The following is a 17,915-nucleotide window of genomic DNA, read 5'->3' on the forward strand; positions in this document are numbered from 1 at the left end:
AAACTCTTAAGGGGGATGAGAAAGATGAAGGTGAGGTAAGGAAAGGAAACCGAGCTGCCAGCAACATTTTGGCAAAATATTATACAAATAGTATTAACTTTTCTTTACAGATAAAGAAACTGAGCCCTGAGGGGTTAAACAACTATTAAGAGGTGGCATCAGAATTTGAAACCAGAACTTTAGTGCAAGACCTGAGTTCTTAGTAGAGGAAAACTTTATTATTTTATCATCATCATCATTGGTATCCTCATTACTAATAATACTCTATTTGTGGGTGATTTAAAGAAAGTCTTTAACCAGGTCTGTTACTGCCTGACTTTTTACATAAATTAATAATCTGAATGTTTTATTTTAGATTGTAAATTTAACTGCCATAAGCGCTGTGCATCAAAAGTACCAAGAGACTGCCTTGGAGAGGTGACTTTCAATGGAGGTAAAATTCTTTTTCTTAATTTCCATAAAAGATCAGAAAAGGTCTCAATTCTTTTGTGTATTATCTTTGTATGAGGTTATATTTGCATACTTTATTTTGTTTACTTTGTTTCTTTGACTTTTTTGTCTGATTTAATAATCAAGCAAAATACAGAAATAAGTAATGGTACACTTTTGTTAGTAATTATGCCTTCTCATCTTTCCTTTATCCACCTATCACCTGGTAGTCTAAAACAGCTGGTAGTGCTGCTTATCCTCTTTCATCTTTAGACATAAAAGGAGTTATATTAAAACCCTGCTGTTGTCTCTAGAACTATTTCATAGTTCAAATATTTATTGACTGCTTACTGTATACTAGGCACGTTCTAAACTCTTTACATTTATTGGCATTTAAGCCTAAGAACAACCCTTTGAAATAAGTACTTACAGATGAATAAACTTAGGAACAAAGACAATAAATAACTTGCCCAAGAAATAGAGCCGGTAAGTGGTAGAGCTGGGATTTGAACCCATGTTGTCTGGCTTCGTAGTCCATAGTCGTCAGAACACATTGTACTGCCTCACTGTCTCTTTCTCTGTCAAATAATCATTAAACATTTTCCCTTTTTTGCCATTTTTTTTTCTCTTTTCAAGATTATATTAATAGAAGTCATTACCTTTTTTGGAAGAAAGGAGTAATGACTAAACTTTTCAGCATTATTTTTTTTTTAATAGGGTCTTTTTTTTTTAAAGATTGGCACCTGAGCTAACAACTGTTGCCAATCTTTTTTTTTCTGCTTTATCTCCCCAAACCCCCCCGTACATGGTTGTATATCTTAGTTGTGGATCCTTCTAGTTGTGGCATGTGGGACGCCGCCTCAACGTGACCTGATGAGCAGTGCCATGTCTGTGCCCAGGATCCAAACCCTGGGCTGCCGCAGCGGAGCGCGCGAACTTAACCACTCAGCCACGGGGCCGGCCCCCCTCAGCATAATTTTTCTTTAACATTTACATAACTGATAAAAATTGAATGTAAGTAGTTCCGTAGGAAGAAAAGCACAGGAATGGAAATTAAACTCTTTAACAGTTTAACATTTTATTTTCTGTAGTTGCTGTTTAACACCATTGACAGAGCATGATTGCTTTTCTCGTTTCAGTTAATCTGAATTAATGCAGTGTTTCTCTGTGATTGAAGTCTTTTGTAGATTTATAGTTCGTGTATTGTGCTTTTCTACCTTTTGACAAATGGGTATGAAGTACTATTTATTTTAATATGCACGGATCTGTATACTAATGAGTTTGATGAGCATCTTTCACATGTTTATTGGTTATTTAGGTTTTTTGCCCCTGTAAATTGCTTATGCACATGTCTGTCCATTTTTCTGTTTATTTGTTGTTACTGATTAGCAGGAGTTGTAGATAAATCTACCTACTAATTCTTTGTCAGTTACTTGTGATACAAATACCTTCTCTCAGTTGGTGGCTTATCATTTTTTGAGCAGCTTTACTGAGATGTAATTTGCATACCTTACAATTCACCCATTAATTTATTCAAAGTTATGCAGCCATCACTACAATCTAATGTTGGAACATTTTCATTACCCTGAAAAGAAACTCCATACCCATTAGTAGTCACTCCCCACCCATTCTTGCCCACTAGCCCCTGGCAACTACTAAGCAACTTTCTATCTCTATGGGTTTCTCTATTCTAGACATTTCATATAAATGGAATCTTATAATATGTAGTCTTTCGTGACTGGTTTCTTTCACATAGCATAGTATTTCTTTCACATAGCATCATATTTTCAGGGTTCATCCATGTTGTAACATGTATCAATACTTTATTCTTTATTATTGACAAATAATATTCCATTACATGACTATATCACATTTTATTTATCCAATCACTCAATGGACATTTGAGTTCTATCCACTTTGGAGCTGTTATGAATAACGCTGCTCTGAACACTTGAGTACAGCTTCTGTGGATGTGTGTTTTCATTTCACTTGGTAGATACCTGGTAGTGGAATTGTTGAGTCATATAGTAACCTTGTGTTTAACATTTTGAAGACTGCCAAACTGTTTTCCAAAGCAGCTGTACCATTTTACATTCCCACCAGCAGTGTGTGAGGATTCTAATTTCTCTACATCGTCGCCACCACTTGTTAGTGTCTGTCTTTGGATTGTTGCCATTCTAGTGAGTATGAAGTGATACCTCATTGTGGTTTTGATTTGCATTTCCCTGATGGCTAATTGATATTGCACATCTTTTCATGTACTTATTAGCCGTTTTTACATCTGCTTTGGAGAAATATCTATTCTGGTTCTTCACCCATTTAACTGAGTTATCTTTTTATTATTGAATTGTAAGAGTTCTTTAAATATTCTGGACACAAGTCCTTTATTTGATATATGATTTGCAGAATACTTTCTCCCATTTTGTGGGTTGTCTTTTCACTTTCTTGAGTTATTGTTTGCAGCACAGAAGTATTTAATTTTGATGAAGTCCAAATTATTTTTTCTTTTGTCACTTACTTTTTTGGTGGTGTATCTCAGAAGGGTTTGCCTAATCCAAGGTCACAAAGGTTTACTCCTATGTTTTCTTCTAAGAGTTTTATAGGTTTAGCCCTTACATTTAGCTTTGTGATCCACTTTAAGTTAATTTTTGTATTTGATTTAAGGAAGGGGTCCAATTTCACTTTTTTTGGATGTAGATATCCAGTTGTCCAGCACCATTTGTTGAAAAGACTATTCTTTCCCCATTGAATTTTCTTGTGGAAAATCAGTCAAAGTATAATAGTGGTGGCTAATCTTTTACTTTGCTTCTAGTATGTTTTGCCATATAGAAACTTAAAATTCTAATGTAATAAACTTAATTATGCCTTATGGTTTGTGCATTTTTTTATCTTCCGTAAGAAATTTCTTTATCCTGAATCATAAGGATATTTTCCTGTATTTTCGTTTTAAGAGTTTTAGAACTTTTTTTCACATTTAATATACTGTCTCTAAGTTTAGATGTATTGGTATCCCAGTAATATAAAACTCTGAAATTCATTTAAAACTTTGCCAGAACCTTCCAGTCTGGGAACAGATACAGATATACCAATGGATATTGACAGTAGTGACATGAACAGTGATGGTAGTCGGGGCTTGGATGACATAGAAGAACCATCTCCCCCAGAAGATAAAATGTTCTTCCTGGATCCGTCTGATCTTGATGTGGAAAGAGATGAAGAAGCTGTTAAAACAATCAGGTAACACAGGTGTATGTATTGCAAGCTACTTCCAAATGCAGGGTTAGTCCAGGGGCTCCATTAGGAAAGAAAAAGCCACATCTCTCTAAGTGCAACCTAAAGTTCAATTTAAACTCTAAATTGTGGCTAACTCTTTTACATGCACCACAGTATTTATACCTGAAATAAATTATATCACTCTTGCCATCCATTCAAGATGGGAAATATGAGAATCTTTGTTTTCTTAAAGAGAAAAATGCTTTATTTAAAATAATTTAGATATAATATCTAGCAGTGGAGCAGCCACCACAAGGTGCCAGAATTGAACTATCAGTTAAAACAACCACTTTCTTTACACAGGCAGATTACTTGGTGTTAGAAATACCAGTAGGAATATATGACTGAAGTTGTTGCACAAAGATAATGGTAACGAATTTAGGGCAATTTTCATATTACCACAATTAATCTACTAGTACTTTGTAAAAATGCTATTGGATTATAGAACTGAAATATCCCTCTGTGTTTATAGAAATTCAGTTTTTGTATATACAGTCCTATGGTATGTACTACCTTGTAATAAAATGTTAATGTATTGGCAGGTTTTGTTTTTCACAAGAGGCATTTAGAGAAAATGGATCATTTATGAATCTCACATGGCTAAATCATCATTTATTCAGTTTGACTTATCATTAAATTACAGCTATTATTACTATTGTCATTATTAATTAAAACTTAATGTTTACCCAATTTGGAGAATAACAAAACTTAGCTAGTTTCCTAATCATAAATGCTTCATAATTTAAGGGAAAGTATTTAACTGTCTGAGACTCATATTGTAAAACAATGTATTTTTCGCAACTCCCACCCCAAATTGCTCTTCTTTTCCAGCTGCACTGTTACTGACCCATGTTTCAATATTATCTGATTTGAATAATTACATTATTTTTTGTATCTTCTTAATATCTGTAAATCATTTTTCTTTCAACATTTTATTCTAGAAGTACTTTTTGCTAACACTACGAACAATGGAATTTGACATTTGAGCATGTCAATTTGGGTATGGGTGTACAGTCATACATCACATCTTAATGACACATCTTAATGACAGGGATGCATTCTGGGAAATGCATTATTAAGCAGCTTCAACATTGTGCGAACATCATAGAGTGTGGTATATAGCCTACTACACACCTAGGCTATACAGCACTAATCTTATGGGACCACTTTCATATACGCTGTCTATTATTGATTGAAACGTCACTTTGCAGCACATGACTGTTCTTGCCTTTTGCTTTGATATGAATTTACTAATTTATCATGCTGCCTAGGACGGGAAGATTCTCAACAACAATTCCAAATGAGACCCTCTCCCAGCCTCCAGATCTTCCAGTTGGGGAGGATGCTTTCTGCTCTGTTGCTTGCTTATGTTTTGTGACCCTCCAGAAAATATTCATGACAAATAATGTGGACTTAGAGTATTATCCTAATCTTTCATAAATCAACTTGTGTCATCATAACCAGAATAATTTATTTTCTTCTTGAGCCATTGTTTGTGTTCCTAAGATATTTTAAAGATTTTAGCTCAGTTGTGTTAAAAATGGCTTGAAGAGCTTACAGTATTTGTATGATTTTTAAAAATTGAAACTACCAATATTTATCATAAATTTTAAATATTTTTTAGTCCATCAACAAGCAATAATATTCCGCTAATGAGGGTCGTACAGTCCATCAAGCACACAAAGAGGAAGAGCAGTACGATGGTGAAGGAAGGGTGGATGGTCCATTACACCAGCAGAGACACCCTGGTCAGTAATTACAGACGTTTTAATGTGATAGTGAAACTCTCTTTCTTTGTTTTGTGCATTTTTTAAATCAAAATGAGATATGTACTAAGACTAACAATTATAGTACACTGAAACTGTAGTCACATTTGTAAGAATTTTTAAAAGGCAGAATATTTAATGTATTGTCTTTACAAACTGGTAGAGCAGTATAGATTCAAAAAGGATCTGGGGATATAACACCAAATGCACTATCCATGAAAGAAATAATTGATAAGCTGGACTTGATTACAATTAAAAACTTATGCTCTACAAAAGACAGTGTCAAGAGAATGAGAAGAAAAGCCACAGACTGTGAGAAAATATTTGCAAAAGAGACATCTGATAAAAGACTATTATTCACTATATACAAAGAACTCTTAAAACTGAACAGTAAGAAAACAAACAACCGAATTAAAAAATGGACCGAAGATCTTAATACATCCCTCACCAAAGAAGATACACAGAGGGCAAATAAGCATTTGAAAAGATGCTCCATATTATAGTTCATCAGGGAAATGCAAATTAAAACAACAATAAGATACCACCACAGACCTATTAAAATGGCCAAAATTCAGAATGCTGACAACATCAAATGCTGATGAGGATGTAGAGCAATAGGAATCTTCATTCATTGCTGGTAGGAATGCAAAATGGTGCAGCCACTTTGGAAGACAGTTTGGTGGTTTCTTAAAAAACTAAACCTGATCTTACAGTAATATGATCCAGCAATTACACTCCTTGATATTTACCCAAAGGAGATGAAAACTTACATCCACACAAACCTGCATATGGAGGTTTATAGCATCTTTATTCATAATTGCCAAAACTTGGAAGCAACCAAGATGTCCTTCAGTAGGTGAATGGATAAATAAACTATGGCACGTCCAGATAGTGACATATTACTTTGCACTAAAAAGCAGTGAGCTATCAAGCCATGAAAAAACATAGAGGCATTTTAAAATTACTAAGTGAAAGAAGCTAGTCTGAAAAGACTACATACTGTGTGATTCCAACTATATGATATTCTGGAAAATGCAAAACTTATGGAGACAGTAAAAAGATCAGTGGTTAGGGGACGGGGACAGGTAGGGATGAACAGATCGAATACAGGATTTTTAGGGCAGTGAAAATACTCTATATGATACCATAATGATGGAAAGATGTCACTGTGCATTTGTGCAAATACGTAGAATGTACAGCACCAAGAGTGAACCGTAATGTAAACTGCAGACTTTTGTGATTATGATGTGTCAATATAGGTTCATCAGTTGTACCAAATGTACCACTCTGATGGAGGATATTGATAATGGGATAGGCTATGCATGTACAGGGTCAGGGGGTATGTAGGAAATCTGTACCTTCTCCTCAGTTTTGCTGTGAACCTAAAACTGCTCTAAAAAAGTAAAGTCTTAATTTTAAAAAATAATTTAAAGACATGAAAAAAAATTCTACATGGCAAAAAACAAAAGCAAAGACAAATGATAAACTGGATCAACTCATTCCAAACAAGGATTAATTCAATTGTGTGTAAAGAGTATCAATAAATTGATAAGAAAATGACAACATAATAGAAAAATGGGCAAAAAAAGGGTGAAGACTGTTCACAGACTAGGAAATACAAATGACTCTTAAACATGCGAGCTTGATCTTGTTTTTAATAAAAAGTACAATTTAGGGGGCTGGCCCCATGGCTGAATGGTTAAAGTTCTGTGCACTCTGCTTTGGTGGCTGGGTTGGCGAGTTTGGATCCTGGACGTGGAACTACTCCACTCATCAGCCATGCTGTGGAGGCATCCCACAAACAGAATGGAGGAAGATGGGCACAGATGTTAGCTCAGGGCTAATCATCTTCAAGCCAAAAAGGAGGAGGATTGGCAATGGATGCTAGCTCAGGGTGAATCTCCTCACCAAAAAAAATAAATAAAAAATAATTTAAAATTTCACTGAAATACCAGTTTTTATTTATTAGTGTAGCAAAGGTCAAAAAGTTTAACAACATACTGCATTAGTAAAGGTGTGAGTGAATAGGCATTCTCGTGTTGCTGATAAGACTATAGATTGGCTCAAATCTTGTGTAGGATAATTTAACACAGTCAAGCAAAATTACTTGTGCACATATCTTTTGACCTAGCGAGCCAACCTTTAGAAATTTAGTCCAAAGGTAAATCATATATCGATGTGTGTGTGTGAGATGCATATGTATTTTGCATGTGCATGCATTAAATTCTCTAAAATGATTCCCCAAAATCTAATAACATTGCTTGCCTAGCATAAGAGTAGGAGTAGGATGAGTGATGATGGGAGTCTACTTTTCATTATATATCCTTTTTATATTTTCAGAGTTTTGAACCTCATGAATTTTAAGCTTATTCAAAAGTACAGGTTTATGAATAAAAATGATAGGAAAACGAAAGTACAGATACTTTAAAGGAGTCATTATTTTTGAAACTTACAGTTTTATGCTCTTTGTTTTATAGAGAAAAAGGCATTATTGGAGACTTGACAGCAAATGTCTAACATTGTTTCAAAACGAATCTGGATCAAAGTATTATAAGGTACAGATTTCACATTTTAAAAAACATGTATATTAAAATATTCTATGTTTTCTGAATGTATCTAAATAATATCCATTGGTTGTTATATTGGAATATACCTACTACAACTCTGCCTGATATGGTTTATAGAAGTACTAAGTTCTTTGTTGAAGCAACTGTCCCCCACCCCTCCTTTTCACCCTCTGTAACAGCCCTCCCACCAAAGGTAGTTTTTCATTGTATGTTTCTTTGTTTTTAACCTGCCTGTCTGGTTGATGCTGCATTCTTTCTGGGCACTGTGATTTAGATTAGACCGTTAAGAAAGTCCCATGATTATTGCCTGTCCAGAAGAGGCCAACGTGGTATTTGCTCTTTCTCTCACCTTCCATTGTAACTCAGGCCCCAGTTCCCAAATGCTTCTTTTGGCTCTGTCTCCTTTGTATAGCATTCTTTGCTTGGCATTGCTCTACATCTCACCACGTCATAGACTGATACCAAATAAGATTGTAAATGTAGCAATTGTTTGAGTAAGAAAGAGAAAAGAAACTAATGACTTGCTTTGAGCTTTGAGTTGGGTTTTTTAAAATAGGTTTTTGCCTTAGAAAGTGGACTAAACATAAATGACTGTTACAGTTTACCCCAATGGACGGAACCAGAATAGAGTGCTTAAACAACCTATACTGCCATTCTCCTTTTGTTGCTGTTATTTCTGCTTCATACTTTTGGGGTTCTATCTTGCAGACAGCAGCCGGTAGAGAAGTAGCTGTTGAGTTGATTTAATGACAGTTGGAAAGTGACAAGTGTTGGATATAGTGGCAGTTGCCCTCCTAAATCCTCTCCTTCTTTGCATTCTAATAACCTGCTTCAGACTTTAATCACTGGCTTAGTTATTAGACTCTATGCTCTCCCTCTGGCCTTGCTGGACATGCACATCATTCAAGGCGGATACTATCATAAGACTTGACTGTGTGTTCCCTGTGCCACATACTTGTGTTCATCTTAATGGCATTGATTAGAAATGCATGTATTTGATTTAGTGAATTTGAAAATAACAAAGATGTATTCATATTTTCCAATGCTTAATTTTTTACTTCAGGAAATTCCACTTTCAGAAATTCTCCGCATATCTTCGCCACAAGATTTCACAAACATTTCACAAGGCAGCAACCCACACTGTTTTGAAATCATCACTGATACTATGGTATACTTTGTTGGTGAGAACAATGGGGACAGCTCTCACAATTCTGTTCTTGCTGCCTCTGGAGTTGGACTCGATGTAGCACAGAGCTGGGAAAAAGCAATTCGCCAAGCTCTCATGCCTGTGACCCCTCAAGCAAGTGTTTGCACTTCTCCCGGGCAAGGGAAAGATCACAGTAAGCAATGAGCTTGGTGGTGGTTTCTTTTCCCCATTGGTTCTTAGGCATTTTGTGGGTGTGATTGTGATTCTGTATGTATTTTTAATGCTCATTTTAAGCTTCATCTTTAGTAAGCAGTAACATTAGTTAATTCCTTTATGAAATTATGTTGGTTATAGTGTATCTATACAATCCCTAGAGCCAGGCTCCAGAGTCAGTCTCTCTATATTTAAATCCTGCCTCTGCCAACCTGCTATGTGACGTTACGTAAGTACTTTACTTCTCTGTAATAATACCTACTTTATAGGGTTGTATCTCTCTGTAATAGTACCTACTTTAAGGGTTGTCACCATTAAATGAAAGAGAACCGATAAAGTGTAGAACACTGTTTAGCATCCATGAACTCTCATCGGATTACATAAACTATCAGTATTAATATTTTGCTTCATGGTGGGATATAAATAGGCTGTAAAGTGCTGTGGTTCACATCATACTCATAAAATCTGTGAAGTCAGAAATGCTGTATTTCTTTTAATTGAATTTAAGCATTCAGAAATACTAAAAATTTATTGAAAAACATGGTCTTTGCACCAAGAAAATTTATAAAATAAAACCTAAATTTGATAAAGGTTCAAGTGAACACTTAATCAGAAAGCTGTAGTATAATGTTACTTTCCCCCTATTGGCATTGTGTTATTTATTGGGAAACATAATTCATTCATTAGACAGACATATTTAAATTGAAATAGGTATCAGCCAGTTTCTAAATGTATTTTATTTCAGTTCAGATATATTATTTTGTGCAGCTCTTCTTGGCATTATGCATAGGCTCTGAGCTAGAATACCAAAGAAATACAGAAAATTTAAAAGCTATTAAGAGAGATAGGAATACATACATAGGAAGTGTTACATGGTATCATAAAGCAGTAGCGTGCAAAAATCAGTAATGCATTACGCAGGAACTCAGATATGGATAGGAGGAGTAAGCAGAGACTTCGTGATTGAAAAACCTGATTTGGACCCTGACCTTGGCTCTCAAGTATGTCAGGACAGGCAGAGCTGAATGGGAGTGGGGGAGGCGTAGTGTTACTCTAGTGGAGGAGACTGGTGTGATCAAAGGGACAAAGATAATGACCATGAACATGTTTGGTGTTTAATATTGATTCTTAGAGGGAGAATGTTCTTAGAGGATATTCACAGTGCTTCTTAAGTTTTGGAGGATTTTATACAGAACTCTTGATATTCTAATTAAAACCACTGACCGTTTCCTCCATAAAATAGTCTAAGCACATACACAAATTTTATGTATAATTAGGGACCCTTCCCAAGCACATCCATGGACCTCCTCCCGATTGTTGAGAGTCCCTAAAGGCTGAATTGCAGAAGGGTGAAGAGTGAGGATTCTGGAGAATGAAAGCCCAGCTCTGCTGCTTACTGGCTCTGTGATCTAGGTCTCTACAGTTCTCTAGTCTAAAGCAGGAATAATAATAAATGCGCGTAATGCACTTAGCACACTTCCTAACATGTAAGTGATACTATTGTGTTGTTGCTGCTGCTGTTGCGGTTCGCTGTTCACGTAACAGCCTATCTGGAGCAGAGTTCTAGGAAGCAATAGAAATTAAAACTGGATGGAGCTAGATAGTTGCAGCCTTTGAAACAAAATATTGACTTAAATTAGGAAACTGGAACTACCAAAAAGCAGAGTTTTAGACACATTAATTTTGTTGATGTTGTGCCTTTTTTGTTTCATTAATTTTTAATATTTGAATTATTTAAGATATTTTAAAATTGACTTAATATTTTTAAATGGAATTTTTCACTGTCATTTTACTTATTTTTGATGCATAGTTTTCTTACATTTCATTGTTAATGAAGTTTTATATTTTTACATTTGGGATTATAAAGGAAATTTCGTATCTTGTTTCTCTGCGTTGTCTCTGAGATTCTACCTGATTGATACCTAGTCTCTTGCTCACTTTCCGTGTTTCCCTTTTCTTTTTCTTGTCAGTTATTTCTTTTTTTTGAGGAAGATTAGCCCTGAGCTAACTACTGCCAGTCCTCCTCTTTTTGCTGAGGAAGCCTGGCCCTGAGCTAACATCTGTGCCCATCTTCCTCTACTTTATATGTGGGACGCCTGCCACAGCATGGCGTGCCAAGCGGTGCCATGTCCGCACCCAGAATCCGAACCAGCGAACCCCAGGCCGCTGAGAAGCAGAATGTGCGAACTTAACCGCTGTGCCACCGGGCCGGCCCCTCTTGTCAGTTATTTCTTTTGCTTACCAAAATAACACAGACATTTAAACATTATAGAAATAAGTAATCTAAAATGAGAAAGCCCTCCCTATACACGCATAATACCCGCCCCCCTTCCCAGTCCTTTATCACTCCCCTCAGAAAACCATTATTAACATTTGCTTTATATTTCTGGATTTGGGAAGGGCTTGAGGGAAGAGAGGGAGCATATACTATCTGTACTGTATTGTTATTTTTATTTTCACCAAACACATGGTCATACTCTGTGTGTTCCTTTTTGCAACTCTGTGCTATTTTATAAATATATCAGATATATTTCAATGTCAGTATATAGATTTTACCTAGTTTTAAATTTTTTTATCATGAAAGTAATGTATGCTTTTTATTTTTTAAAAAAATGCAAGTAGTATAGAAGTATATAAAGACTAAAATCTTTGTTCTCCAACCCCACCTCTCTCACTCACCAGAAGTAATCATATTTTTTGTTTGTTTTTAATTCAAATGCCGCTAATCTGCAATTTCCTTTTTGACTTAATATTATGTCATGGGCAGCTTTCTGACTCAGTACTTAAAGTTCTACACCATTAAATGTTTAAATAGTGTTCCTTTGTATGGATGTATCATATTTTATTTAACCAGTTTCTTGTTGATGGATTAATAATTGTGTATGGATAAATTTTTTTATGAATGCAATTATATTAACTACGTTAGCCAGTTTTTAAAATTTAATATGCTGTGGGCATTCACATGTCAGTAAACCTTAATATTATTAAGCCATATATTAACAATTTTGTTCTTTTCTCATGCATCATTCTTGTATTTTACAGAAGATTTGTCTACGAGTATTTCTGTATCTAACTGTCAGATCCAGGAGAATGTGGTAAGTAAAAACTACAGCTAAAATATGACAATTGGGTGATCAAAATAAGGAAAATAAGATGTGACAATCTTACTAGAGAAATAGGTTCATTGCCAAAGTATTGATCAGTTTGCCTAAAGACACTAGGCGAGATTGTGTGAGTGATAACTTCCCTGAGGAGTTCTGCTTTATGAAGGAAACTAAGATTTCTTAAATTAGGCAAGGAAAGTTAACCTTTCATAAGGGTATTAGAATATTGCAAAGTGACAGTGTAGTTCAAAGAGAATACATCTTGTTGGGTCAGCAGGGAAAGCTTGCCAGAGGAAGTGGAACTTGAGCGATGCCCAAAAAGATGCAAAGGAGTTCTGACAGGAGTACTGAGAGGGTGAGGGTGGGGGAGCAACATTTCATGCAAACACAGGGAACAAGAGGAGCGAACAGAGGGGAGCAGGAAATGTAGGACTTGAAAGGAATTGTGACTAGATTCAGTTTAGCTGGTGCGTGTTAGGTACATGTAAGGGATTCTAACAGGGGTACTTTCTGTAAAGGGCTAGATAGTATTTTAGGCTTTGCAAACCATATACAACTACTTAACTCTGCCATTGTAGTGAGAAAGCAGTCGTAGGCAGTACATAAAGGAATGAGCGTGACTGTGTTCCAATTAAAACTATTTGTGGACACTTAAATTTGAATTTCATATAATTTTCGTGTCACAAAATATTATCTTGATTATTTTCAACCATTTAAAATTTTAAAGTCTATTCTTAGATTAGGGGCCATACAAAAAGAGGCAGCAAGCTGGATTTGGCCCACAAGCCATATTTTGCCAACCCCTGCAGTAGAAAGACATAGAAGTCAGAAAATTGTTCATTCGCCATGCATAAATTTCTCTGATAAAAATCTCTCTTCCTCTTCCACCTGGGGCATCCAGCTGTTACAGCTCTGTAATATATAACAGTCATTGGGTTTTCTAAGATTGCAGTGAAGACTAGATATCCAGTAGTGTTGTAAGAGATAGAGAATTTCAAGGACGTAGAATCTGTGTGTCTGTTGTCCTAGTGGTAGGTAGAATAGATACCAGATCCTTGGGAGAGAAAGGGGGATAACAAAAATATAAGATCACAAAGTTTGAAGAATCCTTCAGGAACTTGACATATCCATTCATAGCCGAGGAGGGAGAAGGTTCAAAATTAGTCTTTGTGAAAGAACCTTTTCTAGCATTTTTTATTTAAATAATGGATGTTCCCTTATCTAACTTAATTACAATCAGAATTTGGTTGATTAAACAAAAAATTGATTAAAGTTGGGAAGCATATAAAAATGATTCTCACAGACCTTAAAAATTTTTTATTGTAACTTAAAAACATATATATGCACATTCATTTGCTTTTGTCACAGGGCTAAGATTTTTTCTGTAAGTATGGGTCTGCTAAGTACAGTTCCAGTTTGTCTTTCTTGCATCAGCCACACCTGTAACATAGTAATGTAGTTCTGATGCTAACCACCCTGATTTTTTGCAGGCTCCATAGGTTAAGGGTGCAGTTCCCAAGAAGACTGCCTTCACTTGAGACACCAAACACAAGTTCAGGGGTCCCCAGGTTACCCACACTTCTGACCAACTGGCTACAAATTCAGAGGATTCCCATGATCCCACACTGAGGTTCAATAATTTGCTAGAATGACTCAGAACTCAGGAAAGTGCTGTCCTTACAGTTATAGCTTTATTGTAAAGGATACAAATCAGGACCAGCCAACTAAAGACACATAGGGTATAGTCTGGGAGGGTTCTCATTGTAGAGCTTCTGGGTCCTCTCCCTGGAATCAGGACATGCCACCCTCCTAGCACATTGATGTGTTCACCAGCCAGGAAGGTTTCCTGAGCCTCAGTGTCCAAAGTTTTTATTAGGGCTTCGTTATATAGGTGTGATTGATTGAATCATTGGCTCCATGATTAAACTCAATCTCCTACCCCCTTTTCCTCCCCTGAGTTTGGACTGGCTCAAAAATAATCACATGGTTGGTCTTTCTGGTGACCCTCTGCCATCCTGAGTCATCTCATTAGCATAAGCTCAGGTGTAATCCAAAGGGTTCCTGAATAACAGAGATACTCCTGTTACTTGGGAAATTCCAGGGCTTTAGAGTCTCCCTTTCAGGAAGTAGGGACAAATTCTTCATTATGCAACTCCACCCATAATGCATTGTCTGTAATTTCCAATTTTCATTTCTTTAAAGTGCAACCAAGGATACTTGTAAAACATTCTGAGAACAGAATCCTCACTCCCGCAATCTGTGGTGTTTATTTTGCTCACAAGTAAATTGACAGCAATTGTTTTAGTACCTCATCTTTACAGACTTGCCAAAACTACTTAGTATTCCTAGAAATCTCTCATGTTTTGTTGACTTATATATTTATTTATATTTAATTTTTTGTAATACTTAAACCATGTAATCTTTATAATAAGTATCTTTGGCATAATGTTTGGGAACAAATTCACTTTTAAGAGTTACTCACGTGGGGACTAGCCACAGCATTTGTAATAATCCTGTAGACATCAGGACATGTATGCTTTTCAGAGAGCATGGAGGGTAGAGGTTATTCTGGTGAGTGAGTAAGAAAAGGTGTTAGGATAGCCTCTGCTATAGAACTTCTTTGACCCTGATATGATGCCCTGAATTATTTATCTTTTAAATGTATTTTTCTGTTTCCCCTGCCATATCATAAGCCCCTTAAGTACTAAGTCTCTTTTACAAATTAGCTACCTATCACAGAGCCCTAGTTAGAGCTCAGTAAATGTTGGTGATAATCATAAAATCGGGCATTTTTTAAATTAGAAGGGACTTAAGAGAGATGTAGATCAATGCCTTTTTACAGGTGAGAAAACCAAGTCCCGGGGAATTCGGTAGCTTACTTAAGATTACCTAACTTAAACAGAAATTAGGATTTGTGGAATTGCTGATTTTTATATGCCAGGCATTGGACTTGACACTTTGTATGTATTCTCATTTAAATCACTTAAAGATCCAGTGAGATAGATATTAGTATATCTACTTTGCCAGTGAGGAAATTGAGGTCTAGGAGACTCAGTTTATTCAACTGAGTGACTACCATGAGACAGACACTGGCTGGGAATGTAACACTGAATAAGACAGACATAGTCCCTGGCTTCATGGAGACTGTAGTACATATCCAAACAGAAGGGAGACCTTGACTGAAGAGCTGTGGAGGGGGTTGGAGAATGCCCTCCAAGAATATTCTGACAGCAACAACCACTACCCCCCCCCAAAAAAAAAACAGAAGAGGTGGGAGGAAAGAAGATGGAGGAGTAGATTTGAGCTACAGACTTTCTCACACATACTCTTTTCATCAGTCTTTCAAAATTAGTCCAATCTCAGTAATATGAATCTTTGAGTTTTTCTTTCAAATCAAAGATAGCAAATCTCTTTAATAGTAAAATAGATAATACTTTATTCTCTTCTTCTTCTTCTTCTTCTTCTTTTTTTTGGTGAGGAAGATTGGCCCTGAGCTAACATCTGTGCCAGTCTTCCTCTATTTTGTATGTGGGATGCTGCCACAGCGTGGCTTGGTGAAAGGTGTGTAGGTCCACACCCCGGATCTGAATCCAAAGCAGAGTGCATGAACTTAACCACTATGCCGCCAGGCCAGCCCCTATTCTCAATTTTTTTATATTACTTTATTTTTTATAGAACACTACTTAATAAATGTTATTTTTTATTCAAAGCATTTTTTCCCCCGAAGGTCTTCTTAGAGAGTATATTATACTTGCACATTGAGAGTCATAGTATTAAAATTGGGCTTTTCTAGGACATAGAAAACCTATGTTTCATAAAATATTTTGTTATGAAAATTACTTGCCTCTATCATAAAAATGTATTTAAGTATTTGAATGAAAAGAATCAGAGATATTGACATGTTTTTGCAGAGGTAAATAACACTTACTGCTCACTCTTCCCCAAATAGGACATCAGTACTGTTTACCAGATCTTTGCAGATGAGGTGCTTGGTTCAGGCCAATTTGGTATCGTTTATGGAGGTAAGTGACTACAGCCTTTTGCATATTATGCATACTATAGAAGATTTATGAAATTTAAAAATATCTGCTAGCTTTATGTCTTGTCACAATTTTGTCAGGTGGCTTTTTTCTCAAAGGTTGAGTTGCATCCTTTTAGCTAAGCCCTTTTCAGTATAACTGAGTATTCATTCCTTAATTTCAACTGCAAACTTCAAAAAGAGAGAAGGAATCAGAAAATGAGTTTCACAGTAGTCTTTATCTGTTGTTGTAGCTCACACACAAAGATGTGTGTGTGGGAAAAATAAGTGGTTTGAAGTTTATGTTGGGTTGTGTGGGCTTATTTATTGAAGTGTACGCCCTACTGTTTTCCAACACAAATGGCACCATTTGTCTACTCTTGGTGTGAATGTTGTATCGTGTCTGAACACCTGAAATCTTTTCCACCTCTGTGACTTACGATACTGGCAAAGTCATTTAACTTCACTGTGCCTTAGTATCTTCATCAGTTTAATGGAGCTAATAAAACTTGACCTGCATAGCTCACAGGGTTAATATTAATTAAACCTAATATACGTAAAAGTACTTTATAAGCTATGATCTAAGGTACAAAAGAAAAGTAATGTTAAATCCTTGTCCTCCCTTGATAGGACTGTTGAGTAATCTCCTAGTTGGCCTTTCTGCCTCAAGGCTTGTGGTAATATGTGGTTAAATCACTGTGCTGACTGAGTGCACCTCGAATAAAATGAATTCATTTGTACAATGCTTCTGTTCTGAAAGTCTGTGAAGACTAGGTCAGGGTGGTTAACTATTATTTATTTAATAAGGTAGATTATTTTTCATCAAACAAGTTCAAATTTCCTGCCATTTCAGATAATGAAACCATCTTTATTAGGGGCAACTACTATAAAGGAAAACATAATTTATTTCTTAAAGGTGAGTGAAAGAGAAAGAACAAAATAAGCCAAAGAAAAGAAATGAGAGTAAATACATACCGATTTCAGTCTGTGGATAACTTAACCTCCTGGTAAAGCTTTTGTGTTGTATTGAGCTGTCAGTTGCGTCTTCTTTCTTTTCTATTCTTTTTTGAAAAATAGGAAAACATAGAAAGACTGGAAGGGATGTGGCTATTAAAGTAATTGATAAGATGAGATTCCCCACAAAACAGGAAAGTCAACTCCGTAATGAAGTGGCTATTTTACAGGTAAGAAAAAGAAAAGTTGCTTTGTATTGGTTTTAATTTTTGATTTATGAATTTTTAAATTCAAGTCTATTTAGTGTGCTCATAAGAATAAAATTTGGTTCTTCTTTTGTTTTGTTTTTATCCTATGACCATTTGGCTCAGTGAGAGGCTGGTGAGCTTCTGAATTAACTCGTCTTTTTTTAAAAAAGGCAAAATTAGGTTACAGTAATCTAGG

The 17,915-nt window shown here is 35.8% G+C and overlaps 1 protein-coding gene across 1 annotated transcript in view; it reads left to right on the plus strand.

Moving 5' to 3' along the window:
* The window catches only part of PRKD3 (protein kinase D3), an 82,246-nt gene that overhangs the window by 48,227 nt on the left and 16,104 nt on the right, over positions 1–17,915 (plus strand). Inside the window, exons 7-14 of the mRNA XM_046660531.1 lie at positions 356–433; positions 3,483–3,666; positions 5,327–5,450; positions 7,946–8,023; positions 9,099–9,375; positions 12,438–12,490; positions 16,449–16,521; positions 17,595–17,701. Coding sequence (XP_046516487.1) covers positions 356–433; positions 3,483–3,666; positions 5,327–5,450; positions 7,946–8,023; positions 9,099–9,375; positions 12,438–12,490; positions 16,449–16,521; positions 17,595–17,701 — 974 coding nt within the window. The remainder of the gene's footprint in view (positions 1–355; positions 434–3,482; positions 3,667–5,326; positions 5,451–7,945; positions 8,024–9,098; positions 9,376–12,437; positions 12,491–16,448; positions 16,522–17,594; positions 17,702–17,915) is intronic.

Source organism: Equus quagga, chromosome 5 (genome assembly GCF_021613505.1).
Source record: "Equus quagga isolate Etosha38 chromosome 5, UCLA_HA_Equagga_1.0, whole genome shotgun sequence".
Taxonomy (NCBI): Eukaryota; Metazoa; Chordata; class Mammalia; order Perissodactyla; family Equidae; genus Equus; species Equus quagga.